General features: G+C 40.7%; 1 protein-coding gene across 3 annotated transcripts in view; it reads right to left on the bottom strand.

The window, feature by feature from the left end:
- Nucleotides 1-14,423, bottom strand: part of ETS1 (ETS proto-oncogene 1, transcription factor) — a 127,764-nt gene extending 113,341 nt beyond the window's left edge. The window contains exons 1-2 of one of the 3 annotated variants that reach the window (XM_021926740.2): nucleotides 14,318-14,423; nucleotides 25-107 (exon numbers count right to left, since the gene is read on the bottom strand). In XM_021926740.2, the coding sequence (XP_021782432.1) occupies nucleotides 25-93 (69 nt within the window). In that variant the 5' untranslated portion in view covers nucleotides 94-107; nucleotides 14,318-14,423. The remainder of the gene's footprint in view (nucleotides 1-24; nucleotides 108-14,317) is intronic. The other 2 variants (XM_021926739.2, XM_003910944.5) reach the window with 2 other exon arrangements.
- Nucleotides 14,424-15,403: the final 980 nt, after the last annotated feature.

Raw genomic sequence — 15,403 nt, 5'->3', positions numbered from 1 at the left:
GGCGGGGACGGGGCCACCACTCACCACCACTGCAGGACGAGCCGCTGAGTAAGGGACAGGGCTGCTCCCAGCAGAATCCACAAAGTAGCTCATCCTGCTCTCAGCACCTGTGTGAGAGAAGGCGTTCACTGAGCCTCTGGATGCTCACAGGTTTGTGGACTAGAATCCACAAGGAGGACATGAACCTTAGAACTAAGAGTCTCCTTAGGAACCAACCAGTTCACTTCTTTGCGTGGCAGGGAAAACAATGGAAATTCAGAAAGATAAAGTGACTAACTCCCGGCACCGGTAAGAGCAGACCTCAGACAGAACCAGTCCCCTGGTTGCAAGGTAACGTGGATAACAGATCATGTCTACACACTGCAGACAACAAGCAGCAAACCAGTGCACAAGAGGCACATTTTTGTAGGGTTTCTGGGCAGGAACAAGTTTTTGTGTGTCTCCCCGACCCACAGCCAGGCCTGGCACATAAGTAGACATACAATACATAGTTGGGGCATAAATTAATTGATAAAGGAATAAACAAAGAAAGGATTGGAGAAGGGAAGGATGGAAAAAGCTCTCCTGAAGAGGTATGTTACCCAGTACCCCAAGAAACAGATAAACAGAGAAACCCTGCAAAAGGGATTGAACATTATTCATCTTGAAAAAAGGAGGAGAGCTATTAAAATAACTCTTGTTGAGAGCTATTTTCTACATTGGAAGTCTGAGTGACTAGAATGCTTGAGCAATTTTCTGGCTGAAGGGATTTTCCAGCTAGCTACTGGTCATCGTTATATATCGAACATCTCTGTTGACCTAAATACTTTCGAAAGTGCATTACACACTTTCATAAACGTTATACTATGCATTTAAAAAGTCATTCTTGAATAATCTCGAAGATTAAATTCCTAGGCATACCACTCAGAGGCCAAATTCTTATTGTTAGGAAGTGACGCTTTAACTTCACTGCTTTCCAGTTCGTATTTGTCTGCCCTTTTCCTTAATTCTTAACATTTAAAGCAATTGATACATTTCAAGAAACATTGAGTACTAAGAAATGTCTTATGTTCAATTTGCAGTTTGGTTCACCATCTTGATCCCTTCTTTCATATGAAATATATTTAAATGTTTAAATGATATAGTTAAACAGGCTCGGCAACATAAAACTATACTGCCTAAGAGTTACAACCACAAAACTACTAATATCATATGGTTAAGGGATATAAGCTACAAATCTCCTGAAGACATATCTTATCCTAGAACTACGCCTTGTGTTTTTAACTAAAACTTTGCCTTTTTCTTATGTCTTTTCTTCCAAATGCAGTCAAAATAACATTCATTTTTAAAAATTAACTAAGGGTCTGGATAGCTAGACTATGTTAATCAAGATTTTGTCCTTTAGTTTTTCAGGAAATTGATCTCTGCTACAGCAAAACCAGGAAGAGCTCCTCAGTGGTGAAGCTGAATAGTAGGAAAAGGTCAAAATACCCTAGGCCAGGGACATTGTTAACATCTGCATCAGGGGTCACTATTCAGTGTTTGTTTCCAAGAACAGTGAGTACCTATGATGGGTCTGACTCTGTACTAGGCACTGAGCATGAAACTAAGAGTAAGATGCATGTCACATGGTTTAGGTCGGCCTGTCCTGACCATACACTGTGAGGATCATCTCACTGAGCTCCATGGCTCCTTTTCCACCAAAGCGTTCCTCATTTTCACTCTTAGAATCAAGTTTTAAAGTCCTGATGAATCATCATCAAACCCTATATCCCACTTCAAAGTTTTTGATCTACTTTGAGATCTTTGGAGGAGACATAAAAGTTAACAACATTGATTGTGTCATACTGACAATGGCTTAACCACAATCAAATTCCCTAGGGAAATGTTGATCATCCCTCCAGGGTCCTGCAGGGCAACTAATACCTTTTAGAAATTAGTACTTTTTGGAATTCCCCCCAGTGATGTGGGAATGCTGTTTCACGTAAACATTCATCCCTCTGATTTCCTCCAGAAAAAAAGCCCCAAGGATCTCCTGAGTCCTCACGGACCTCAGGAGATTACAGTAGTCTCCCCTTACCCAAATAGGATTTGTTCCAAAACCCTCCAGTGGAGACCTGAAACCTCAGATAGTACAGAACCCTATACATACTATGCGTTTTCCTATGCATACACACCTATGATAAAGTTTAACTTATACATTAGATGTAGTAAGGGATTAACAATAACTAGTACGGGAATAGAACAATTATAACAATACACCGTGATAAAAGTTATTGAATGTGGTTTCTCTCTGTCTCTCAAAATATCTTACTGTACTGTACTCACTTATTTTCAAACCTTGGTCGAGGGAGAGTAACTGAAACCTGGGAAAGCAAAACCACAGATAAGGGAGTACGATTGTATTCATCCAACAATCATGTAATAGGCGTCCTTTGTTAGTGACCTGTTTATTCATTTGGTAAATAATCACTGTGCACCTACTATGTGCCAGGCACGGCCTTGAGCACTTGAAACACACCAGTAAACAAAGATTCCTGACCTCATGGCCCTTAGATTCTATCTGACTGGGGAAGAAGCTGAGAAAGACAGGGTCCTTATCTTCAGGCAGCGGAACCGACAGGCTCACATATAACCATAGCATAATGTGATGAGTAGTTGGCCAACAATATGGAAAAAGAAATAGGAAGCAGTCAGTTCTGCTGGGTGCAGTGAATAGGAAATTGTGAAGGATTGCATAGAGCAAGGTGTAACCACATGGCCCTATAAATCATCCCTAGAGTCCCACAAGCGGCAAAGGACCTTCACCTTTCAAATGTCTGTTTTACTTACATATTTGTAAGAGAAAGGACTTTTGGAATTGGCAGCCACATCCTGAAGCCCAGCTCAAAGACACCAAGGGTTTCTGTCTGCCGGCCAGACAACACTCCCCCTCATAGCAACACTCCTGGAAAAGGGTTCAGTGGAAATATGTTTTCTCTTCTCATTGACAGAGTGAGGGAGGAAAGCTCTGGCCCAACATCTGGTGCACTCTGTGCTGGACTGTATTCTTGAAGCTATGACTGTATGAATGACACTTCCCTTGGGGAAAAGCCCTTTGCCCAGAGAGGAAACTGACAAGAGGGAGTTGCCAGGGCTCTCAAGGGCTCTCGTCTCAGGAAATAACTCTGGGACAGAAATGGATTGCTGCTTTATTATTTTTTTGGAGAAAGAAAAAAAGAACCCGCCCTTTTTCCACTTGTAGATTGTGACACAGAACAGCTGCTAGAGACGTAAACCTTCTCAGAAGAAGTAAATGAAGTGTTTAGGTGGTTTTTTTTTTAGTAGTGTTTGTTTTTTCTTTTCTTTTTTGGCTTTTTGGCAAAAGAGAATTCCCTCCCACATGACAACTGCTTGAACATCAGCTGCACCAACATTTTTCTTAGCGTTGCGCACATTTATTGGATAAATACAAAGCAACCGTGGCATCTGAAGATTTACTCGCCAGCCAAGAAGCATCCATGAGACCTGTTTGGGTGCAAAAATGATTTGGACGCTTGGTAACAGAGGGTCTTGCAGAGCTGAGTTTATTTTTCTTGAAAAGGACCTGCGCCACATGAGCCGCAGGATAAGTGGGTCGGAATGAGGCTGCCCTGCTCTGGACTGTGGCTTGCTGTGCCCCCCGTGCTCCCTCCCACCTCTACAGCCCCGTCTCGCCGTGCCCCCTGCACCCTCCACTGCAACATAAACTCTGTTGCTTTCTTAGGCATGTGGTGCCATGTCTCGCGCCCCTGCCCTTCTCGTGTTCCCCCCTCTGCTAGGAATGCCCACCCACCCTCAAGATGAGTGAACCCTGCCTCCTCTGGGTTTTAGGCTCAGCTCAGAGGTTATTGCAGCCTGGAATCCTTCCTGAGCCACCTTTCACCCCAGCCAGGGCTAGCGGCTCCTTGTCCATGTTCCCAGAGTGTATTTCTATCACGGTGCGTATCACATTGTTTTATAACCATCTGTTTCTGTTTGTCTCTCCTGCTAAATTCTGAGCTACTCGAAGGCAGGCACCATGCCTTTTCATTTTTTTGTCTTCAGCACTTAAGACAGACCATGGGGCATAATGGAAACTCATTGTTTTTTAAATCAGTGAATGAATAAATGAATGAATTGGTCTCACAAGACTAAAAATGTAAGAGGTAGATCAGATGTGAATATATTTATTCCTCAAAATAGAGAATCTGAATAGATTGCAGGTCTAGATAAAGAACCACTTGAAATAATCCATTTGCTTCATGATCCGTTTCTAAGGGAAAACCGTTTCCTTCTATTCATATAGCTATTCAATGCCACCTCATCTAAGAAGGCTTTTCCCATCACCGCATATGAATAGCAGTACCTTTCTCCCGACTCTGACACCTAGGTGTTTGTGCATTATCTTCTCCAAAGTCCACTCTGTTAGAATTTAAGCTTCCCCAGAGAGGAGATTTAGTTCATTTCTTCACTCCAGATCCCTGGATCCTAGTCTGGTGTTGGAAAGTAACTGGCACATAGATAACTGCTAAATAAAATAGTGTAAGTTGGAAAACTTGTACAATCTCTTTTCGTGTAAGCCCTTCTTTTTATACATGAGGAGGAAGACAGGCGATGCTGCTAATTGGCCAAGCTGAGACCAGACTCCTGGTCTTCAGCCTCCTCCTGTGCTTAGAGAAGATGCTTCTCTAGACCCTCTGTTACCAAGTGTCCAAATCATTTTTGCACCCAAACAGGTCTCATGGATGCTTCTTGGCTGGGGAGTAAATCTTCAGATGCCACGGTTGCTTGGTACTTATGCAATAAATGTGTGCAATACTAAGAAAAATGTTGATGCTGCTGATGTTCAAACAGTTGTCACGTGGGAGGGAATTCTCTTCTGGCAAAAAACCAAAAAAAAAAAAAAAAAAGAAAGAGAGAAGATGCTTCTCTAAGCACCCTCGTCACCCTGGATGGCAGGGACAGAAACAAGCACGTGATGGAGAAGACAAAAAAGTCAACCCTTTGGCTTACCTGGGTGTCTCATGTCCAAAAAATCACTTTAAAACTGTGGTTCTGTTTGATTCTCCAGAATTCTATTCTTCATAGAGCAAGTGACCACTTCTCCAACTTTCTACCCTCCCCAAGCTGGCAACCCAGCCGGGACCTGTAGGATGTCACTTTTTTTCACCCGGGGCTTGCCAGGGCAGGGCAGGTTGAGAGAGACACAGAATAAACGAAAAATTACGGAGGAGAGGGACGGTTCAGGCCAAGGCAGCAGAAGATCAAGAAATCCCAAAGAGGCCAGGCTTGAACCAAGGCTGGATCCAGTTCACATCAACTCTGACCCTGCTTGGCTGTATTTCTAGATAACTTTGACATCAGTTAAGCCTTTTTCATTTGGGGTTATGTATTCCTAAAAGAAAAACTATGCCTTTAGGTAAATACCAAGTAAATTACCCTTAAATATTTTTCTTTTGAAAAAAAATTCTTTTGAAATTAATTGTTTTTGTCAAGCTAATACAATGTTACCGCAAAAATTAAAATACAAAGAAGTCACAGATGGATATTAGAATCACCTGAAACCTCGGCATGTAGAGATAATTATACTAATAATTTGTTCAATATTCTTATGAGTATTTTTTAATGTATCTAAACGAACATAGATGTCGCACACACACGTGATTACAATTTTACCTTCATGAGATTATTCTCCACATGCTCTTTTGTAACCTGCTTTGTTCACTGACATTTAACATAATGCTATGGACATTTTTCTCTGTTGATAAATGTGGCTCTCTATCCTAAAGATGACGACTGCCAAGTATTCTATTGTATGTATGTATCATACTTTTAACAAGCCTCTTATTATTGTATAATTAATTTGTCCCCAATTCTTTGTCATTATAAAAATTCCTAAAATATTTTACATTCCCACTAAATGCCCAAAAGGAGCATTTTGGGGACAAAGAAAATGTGCATTCCATATTTGAATACATATTGACTAACTGCATTCCATAATAGACAAGCCAAAATTAGACTCCCACTGACAAAGGCATCGTGTTTTAAATTTCAACTTGCCCTCTGGTCTTCATGTTAGCTTCATAGGCAAGGAATTATGGTTAAAACATATCCTGGATATGAAGATGGCACATGGGGAATTCAAAATCACAATAAAGCTGTGGCAGAAAATGTAGATTTCTCCCCACCACGCCTCGCCCCAGCCTTTCCTCTTTGAAAGCTATGCAAAATTTGAATAAATTTCCAATGAGCATTTATCCTAATGTCAATAATTTAGGATTCCTATCAATTCAAACAAAAAGCATGTCCTTTTGGCTTGGAATACAGGTTTGGCTTCCAGGGCCGGCCCCGTTGGCTCATGCCTATAATTCCAGCACTTTGGGAGGCCGAGGCCGGTAGACTACCTGAGGTCAGGAGTTCAAGAGCAGCCTGACAAACATAGTGAAACTCCATCTCCACTAAAAGTACAAAATTAGCCAGGTGTGGTGGTGCATGCCTGTAATCCCAGCTACTTGGGAGGCTAAGGCAGAAGAATCGTTTACCCTGGGAGGCAAAGGTTGCAGTAAGCTGAGATGTTGCCATTGCACTCCTGCCTGGGCAACAAGAGCAAAACTCCATTGCAAAAAAAAAAAAAAAAAAAAAAAAGAATTTGGCTTCCAAAAGAACTAGCCATGTAAAGAAAACCTGCTCCAAACAACAGTGCTTTTGCCAAACTAAAGGCAACACCTGGGTTACCAAGGCAACATCTTTAATCTACAACGTATAGACTTTTATTTTTTCTGAATACTCTGGAAATGTATTTTTGAAGACTCAGCGTATCTCCTCTTTCAGGAAGCTTTCCCCTCCCCCCTACCCTCTTTGACAATTGCATGCACCTCCTTGATGCCCCTCTGTGGGATTACTGTAACAATGTAACAAAGTTCATGACACTTCCCGTATCTATGCCTGTTTCTGCTCCTGCATGATGAGTAACTTGAGAGTAAGGATGGTGTCTTTTCGGATGACACATAGTAGCCATGCAACAAGTGTCTGTTTACTAAGTGAGGAAAAGTACCTAAAGTACTTGAAACAGAGTTGGTGTGTACAATCCTTGTGCATCCTGAGCTTATCCAAGAGAGTGAAGGTATCGTTTGGACATTAAAAAAAAAAAAAAAAAATTATCCCTATGATGAAGTGTGTCCTTGTGTGACCCCGAGGTTAGGCTTCTCAAGCATTAACTACAAGCAAGATGGCACTTTTCTCTAAACTGAAGGATGTACCAGATTGATGAGTTCATCTATACTCCTTCAGTGTGTTCTTTCTGATTCTCGTGAGTAGCCCACGTATTTCTCAAATCATTTGAGTAGATGTCTTCCCTGACCTGTCACTGTAACAAAAGCTCTCAAGTCCAATTCTCTAAGAACTCAAGTTTAAGATCCATCATATCTAGGAAAGCTGAATATTCCTCACTCCCCATGGATATTTTGTGGTTACAACACGTAGAAAAGAAGAAGGATTAGAAGAACTGAAGATGGTTTTTCTGTCTCACTACTAAATCTATAAGAACCTCATTTGCTTGACTAAGTAATCCAACATTACAGTAGTAGTAAATATTCCTTCTTATTTTAAGTAGCCAGCACTGACAAATGAAGGCAGTGTTCCGAATTATGGGCTACTGGCTTCTGTGTCTTAAGCTAAGTGCATTTATTCTTTCACTAAGGTCACAGAGCAGCAACTCACAGTACAATTAACATCTCAGTCTTTGTTTCTTCCCAACTTCACTATAATTATTCCCCCAACCCTTGCTTAAATGGAAATGAGTCATATCCATCTCCTATTTCTCTAAAAATAAACTCATCTCCTAATTAAGCGTAACACTTTCAAGTCCTACATGAATTGACATAGCTCAATGAATCCTTCTTAGAATATTCAAATGAACTCATGTCACTATAATTTTAAAGAGTATATTGTTTTACCCTTCGTTGAGGAGTAGCTCACTACTGTCTCCTGAAAAAGAGAAGGACTAGAAGATGTTTTACGCTGGTATACCACAGCAGTTAAGAAATAAGGAATGCTTCATGGATTATTTTATGCATTTCCCTCTCAGTGGAAACAAATCCCTCACCATACAGTACTGAAACGGCATTGTCAACAATGGACAGAAAGGTCTTGCTTCTCCTAGGCATCAAGGAAATACATTAAAACCTGCCAACTCTTAGGTCTAGGAATCTAACTAAGAAAATGCCAATTCTAGTCTCTGAAACCTTTGAAATACTAACAATCTAGTTTTCTAGCCAATCATGCTTCTGTCAGAACATCTTCCTGAAGATCAAAGGTGGTATTCAATACACTGCCTTACAGTAAAAATGGCCATAGCCTGTGTACAAACGCTATGCTATGTCAGGGAAGACAAATCCTGTATTTTACCATGAAATTCAACAAATGATCACACTTGGCCTTAGGATGTAGTCCTGAGACAGGAGCATGGTAAGTACTCATAAATAACTGAATAAATAAATGAGGATTGTGCTTTGCTTAGAACCTCAAAACGAAAAAGGAATAAGCTGGAGGAATAATGTAAAGTACGCTGTGCTTCACAAGAATGGTTGTAGTAGAGGCCATGAAATAAGAGATTATTTTCCAAGTCAAACGCAAAGAAGGGCCACAAGATTAAACATGTCAACTCTAACCCAATGATTGCTGCCAATGAAACCTCTGAAGAGCCTAGAATTTTAAAGAATCACATTTTGACTCTTAGCCTGTGAAGCATGTCAGACATAATCCAGAGTTTAGACTTGGTTCTGGCTCTAAAGGAATTCTCAACAAAACTGAGAGGCACCATGAATAGAGAGAGATTTTATTAAGAACAATGAGAAGGGACTGGATAGTTGCAATAACACCCCTTTAAAATTGAACTACAAGATACCAGCTGCCTTAGATCTCTCAAATCCAGCAAGCAACTTCTTGGACTAGGTCTGATTGTGATTTTCATGGTGGAGTTTCATTTGTTTTATTACCCAAATTGTAAGGTTCCAATTTCTCAGTATAAGGCTAAACAGCTTGCCAGCATTCTTATATAAAGAAGGATTGTATAAATCCAATGAATTTTTGGAGTTGGAAAACCTTCATCAATCTTCTCATTTATTTCAATGAACTGAGGCCCAAGAGGTTACGTGCTTAGCAGTGATCAAGAACCCTGGAGTTACACACTATGGGTGAACATAGAACTGCTTGCTGAGTGCATGGCCATGAGCAAACTTCTTAACCTCACAGTCAGTTTCCTCAACTATAACATGCAGATAATAATACCAACCCTTTCAGGATTATAGAGGAGGATTATAACAAAACACAAATACTTAGCAGCATGCTGTATACATAGTAAAAATGGTCAATAAATAATAATTGTTATTATTGCTGTTTTATCAATAGTACCTGGCAATTATAAATGCTTACTAATAAATGCTTACTAATAATAATTAATAAATAATAAATGCTTACTAATGTTACTAATTAGTAACACTACTGATTTACATTAATTACTTTTTTCTACTGCCCAACATGGCAGAGGTTATTTAAGTGTTAGAGCTAGAACACGGATAGCTAAATCCCTCATCTCTTTTTCTAAAGACTTGTATTCAAGTCATGAAAACAGGATTCTCTTTCATAATCATAGGTTGAGTAGCATTAGTCAAGAATTTTGCAGGAGAAAAGAGCCACAATTTCTGTTTAATGGTAGTCTGTTTGTACCATTGTTATGCATAAAACCAAGAAGTAAGCATTTTTCTTACACTGGGGAACTAACTCATTGAAAGATTGCATAGCACAAATGGCGAAATATTGCAGCTTCCTGAGTTAAACCAACATCTTTTTGATATAATGTCAATCTTTTGTGGAGTAACGCTTTAGAAACTAGATACAAATATAAGGAAGTAGTAAAGCGCTGCGGAAAATAGTGCACAATTTCTTGTTTGTTCATTTTTTTTGTTTTTGCAGTTTCGTTTGTCTCTTTCTGCTTTTTCTTTAGAGCAGTGCCTCCCAACCTGTAATGTGCATGTGAATCACCCAGGGATCCTGTTACAATGCAGTCTGCTGCAGTAGGTCTGAGGTCTGGCCAGACATTCCACATTTCTAACAGGCTCCCACGTGGTGCTGATGCCGCAGGTCAAAGGACTTCACTGTGAGTAGCAAGGCAGCGCTGGACTAACTTGGTTAAACTCATGAGTGATTATAACAAGGTAGGTGTTCAGGAGGCAGAGCCCAAGGAAGAACAGGCAAGATTTCTGGGCCAAGGCTGAGCAGATGCTGATAACCTCAGGTGCAATGCAAACCCGGCTGGGGAGAACTGAGTAACTCAGGACCTGTCGGTGTCTCAGGAGCCGTATGCCAGATGCACATCTGCCAAGGCTTCTTGCTCTTCCTAAGAAGACATGGTTCTAGTTATTCGGTCCCTTTGATCAAGAAACTGGCAATGGTGCTGTCTTCCATCGACAGGAGTCATTTGGATTAAGGATTACCAGAGGTACCAAGAGATCATTTCAAAGAGTTATTTGCATTTTATGTTTTTTTTTACAATTGTAAAAGACTCAAATGTTTTGGAAACTTTTTGTACATTGTTTTGCAAACTTTTATGCATATGAAATTGTTTCAAAGTGAAAAGTTATTTTTTAAATCTCTAAAAAGAATAAATCTCTTTTAAATCTCTAAAAAGACTAAAACTCTGGAGTTTTCTACCTTTCCACATCTCTTGAAAATGTATATTTTTTTCCTCCCCATTGAAAATATTTTCCTGACATTTGCACTAAATGTTTGTTGCTTACTCTCATGCTAGTAAGTACTACCCAGTCTGTTCCCTCTGAGTTCTGAAGGCAGCACCAACACTTGATCACTGGAATATGAAATCTATCCTCTTTTGAGAAAAAGACGGATGAGAAGCATCCTTCCCTCGCTGCTCTAGATGCCATTTTTTTCTACCGAAACCCCCAAAGCATGTATAGATGATACTACACCACTTAATACTTACATTGTCTTCCATGTTTATCCTCTTTTCTAGTAAAGATAATTGTGTTAATTTTTTAAATGGAGCTTACATATTGCTTATTCTGTATCTGGCACAGTCTCCAGCACAAGGCCGGGCATGGAGTAGAAATAAAACTGATATTTGTCACAGAAGGGATTGACTGACTTACCCAGGAAACTAGGCCTGGGTAGCCTTTCTTCAAAGTCAGTATCTTCATAACAATGAATCAGTAATCCACAGATACCACTTCAGAAAACAGGCTTAATCCAGGGTTCTCCGAGACAAGCAAATCAGTCTAAGCAGAAAAATCTATCCTAAATGTGTGTGTCTCAGAGTTACTTAGATTCCTATGACATGCAGTTCCAGTCACAAGCTCTGGGTTCACATTCCACTGGCTCTAATCAGGGTTCACCATGAGTTAAGGTGGTCATATGACTGTGCCTCAGAGTCTCCACCTGGTTAATGGGGATGACAAGAGTGGAGTGCCCACCTCAAAACTTCATTGTAGATGAAATGAAGCAGTCTCTGCAAAGCACCTAGCAAGGATGTTGGAACATATACTAAGTGCTCAGTAAACATTAGGGCTGAGTATCCTTCCTTAGGTGAAATGAAGAAAAATGGGTATGATAACCAGAGAATCATCTAAATTAAAAGGTGGAGTCCGATAAGCTATACTTTCAATACAGCAGGGATAAAGGAGATAAGGAAAGAAAAAGTAAGTTATGTCTTCACATCTAATTTTCCCCAGGATTGAAGAAACATATAAGATTTGCCTGAAATGCCACTAAGTTGCTGCATACCACATTAATTTTGCTCAAATGCTAAATACTTTATAATGTCCATAATGAACAAAGAAAGGGAGGAAAGGGAAGGAGGAGGAGAGAGAGAGAGAAGAAGAAGAAAGGAGGAGAGAGAAAAGAAGAGAAGAGAAGGAAAAGAAGGAAGGAAAGAAGGAAGGAAGGAGAAAGAAAGAAAAAGAAAGAAAGAAAGAAAGAGAGAGAGAGAAAGAAAGAAAGAAAGAAAGAAAAGAAAGAAAGAAAGAAAGAAAGAAAGAAAGAGAAAGGAAGGAGAGAGGAAAGAAAGAAGGAAAAGAAAAGAAAGATTGAAAGGGAGGGAAGAAGGAAGGAAGAAAGGAAGGAAAGAAGGAGGGAAGGAAGGAGGGGAAGAGGGAAGGAAGGAAGGAGGGAAGGAAGGAAGGAAGGAAGGAAGGAAGGAAGGAAGGAAGGGATGTCTCAGCTTGTGGGATGTAATCATTCTCTTCTGCTGTTTGATGTGAACAGTTGGGAATTTTGAACCGGTAATTAGAGAACAGATCCATTCACCAATAAATAAAATCACAAGGTATGTCAGAACCTCAGTTATCAGTAAGAAATTCACCAGTGCAATCAAAGAGAGAAATGTGTTGATTATTTGTTTGCACAGTGTTTTGCCTTCTGCCTCACCCTCCCCTAGGTGAGAGGACCTGCACTCACACACCCAGTTTGTTGCAGTATTTATTCAGACATTCCTTGACCTCGTGGCACTATGATTTTTCATAGCCCTATGCTGTTTACTTCTATTCTCTCATCTTTGTAAACCAGGCAGGGCGCAAATGATTGTTCACCTTTTAGAGATGAAGGGAAAGAGGCACAGTCACGTTCAATCCCTGTTCTCTGCTACAAAGCTAATCACTGACACAATCCAAGTGCACAGCCACTTTTCCTACCCTGACCCAGTGCTGGTTCAAGTTCTGACCCTACTTGCCTTTGAACTCCATTATCATCTGGGACCAGCCACTGACCCAAGTCCATGCTCTGCCTTGTTCTCCAGGGCCACAGACTGCCAGATGCCAAAGGATCCCACCCCTCTACCAGCTTCCCCCGGGCTCTGCCTCAGGACATCCTTTCACAGCCAGCAACCAGCACCTCCGTGTAAGAAGCCTGCCAGGCAAAGATGCCTCCTTCATAATCAGGCTCTCGGCTTGGCTTCCCACATCCTCAGCAGCGGAACCAGGACGGAAGAGGCTGCATGACTGCCTGAACTGTTTGTTATTTCACTACTGAGTTGGCAAGGATGGAAGTAGTTGATTTACAATTAGAAGCAGCACGCTTCTTCAAATATTAATATTAATAACTGCACTACCGAACACATGAAAAGACCTTTTCATCTTCAAAGCACTTTGCAGACATTAACTCATTAGCTCTCCCTTCCCTCCATTCAGGAACAACAGGTGAGCAAGACTCTCAACAGCAACCGTGGCCACCCTGCCGCCCTCGTGCACAGCCCGCAGCCCCTGAAAAAAAAGGGTTTTCTCTTCGGATAAAAAAGAGGCCCCGCAATCCAGAACCACAACTGATGAAAGAGTTATAGTATCAGTAATTTTACAAATCAAATGGAGCTGCCGCGAGTTATCATTTTAGAATCGTTATTTCCGGCTGTTTAACAAATACCTCTTTTCTCAGTTGCATAGCAGTGGTCTAAAGTAAGAAGGAAAATGGCCTTGAGATTAAAAACAAAAACTTACCCAAAAGGTAATAAGGAAATCCTGCAATAGAATGCATTGATTTCATTGACCCAGCACCTTTTCAAGTTTGCCCAAAGCAAACGCTACTTTAAAAGTTGGTAACAGAGGCCTTTAACCACGGATGAGAAGTAACATACAAAGTGTCATGGCCAGATAAAATCACTGGAGGGAGAGGAATTGCCGTGGACATCTCCTGCCACTGAGTCCAGCTCTACCGTGGCGAGAAGAAATACCTCCCTAACTCTGAGACAACCCCAGCCCACACCCACACCACGTCTCAACAACAGACTTAAGAACTTGTAGATCCTTGAACGTCTGCAAGTCAGTTCCAAGACAGAGAAAAACACCAAACAGGCTAGTTTGGCTTGCAAGATTCAAACCTGTAGCAATTTCCTCTCTATTAAAAGCAATTCATTAAGCTACTAGGGGGGAAAAGAGTAAAACCATAGGTTTACTAGGAGTTAAAGAGAAAAAAAAGAAATTTCTGTGTTTAACTACAGCTTTATTTCTTTGGAAGTGCTCCAATTTGAAAAAAAAAAAATCGGGGTTTCTGACAAGTAATCTACGGGTATCTAAAACGTGCATGGTTTTGCTTCTATGAAGCAGGGAACATTTTTAAAAACATGGTCTTGCGTTCAGACTATTCTGACAAGGTTAGGAAGTATTTTTGAAAATTGTTGTTAAGCAATTAAATGGGAATACAGAAAGATGTGAAAAGAGAAAGAGAAAACTCACTTGTATCCTGAATGTCTCTATTGACTTTTTAATTCCGCAGAAATTTTTTTAAAGCAGGAAAAGGAAAATGGACTGAAAAGTTTTAGGCAGAGACTGACACACACCTCACTTACTACTTTGCCGGAGAGCAGATCCTGAGTGAGCTTCCCTCAAAGTCTGTGGTCTCTTTCCAACTACCTGCGGGAATCCTCTGCTCAGTAGCTTAAGAGGATGCAAAGACCATAATGTTTCTAATAGTGCTGCCTCCTTAAATTGGGGGGGTGTGGTCAAGGCAGGGAAAGCTGGAAAAAAGGCAGTCTTCCTCTTGCGCCTGGCATCAGGACAGCAGCCACTGGGACAGGCGCAGCAGTCTAGGTGGAAAGCAGTGTTTATTGATGGTGACGGCACCAAACCACACCTTATTTTCTATTCTTCAAATTACACTTCAACTGAATATAACTCAGCCTTGGAGAGTAACAGGGAGGCAGATGAGCAAAAGGGAACTAGCTCAGTGGGATAACACTGTATCTCGCCTCATCATTTGCTGATGCATTTAGTCTCTACTGAATATGTAAATATTCATGCTTCGTGTTCCTTGACTTTCTCAATGGAGCCCCCATTAACCTAGGCAAGGGCTCAGGTGAGGGAAAGGGATTGCTTTAGAAACAGATCTGGAGACTGTCAGCGAACAGGACGTCCACCACCCAGTCACCTGCTCAGGCTTCCCGTTTCTCTCTAATAACTTGATGTGAAATGTGATATTTTCTAAAGAAAATAAAGTAATTTTGTGGAAGAGAGCTGACTGGATGGGGACTTGTGATTTCTGAAAAGTAAAGCTAAAATCCCTTTTTCATGTAAGTCTGGTTTCAGGCAATCTCTAAAATAAGGCTACCTTTAGCAGCCCTGACTCATGGTCTGTGGTGTAGGAATGAAAGGGCAGAAGTGTTCATACATTTCTCATTTAGGGAAAATGTAAACAATATGAAAATCTTACATCTGTCCTAAGTGAAAATACATAGCATCTTTTATTCACATATTCAGGACTATGGTAAGAATGTTACAGCATAATCTCATTTCTATGAATGGAGTTATTGCAATTCTTTTTTTGAAAAGTCAGTATTTGGCTGCTTAATCTAAGACTTTTATCCTAAAAGCTTCCATCTTCTTTGAGTAGGAGGCGGGAGTTAAGATTTGTCATAGTTGGCTTCTTT

The sequence above is a fragment of the Papio anubis genome, chromosome 12 (genome assembly GCF_008728515.1).
Source record: "Papio anubis isolate 15944 chromosome 12, Panubis1.0, whole genome shotgun sequence".
Classification (NCBI taxonomy): domain Eukaryota; kingdom Metazoa; phylum Chordata; class Mammalia; order Primates; family Cercopithecidae; genus Papio; species Papio anubis.
Note: the sequence above shows the minus strand (reverse complement) of the source record. Positions and strands in the feature narration are given on the sequence as shown.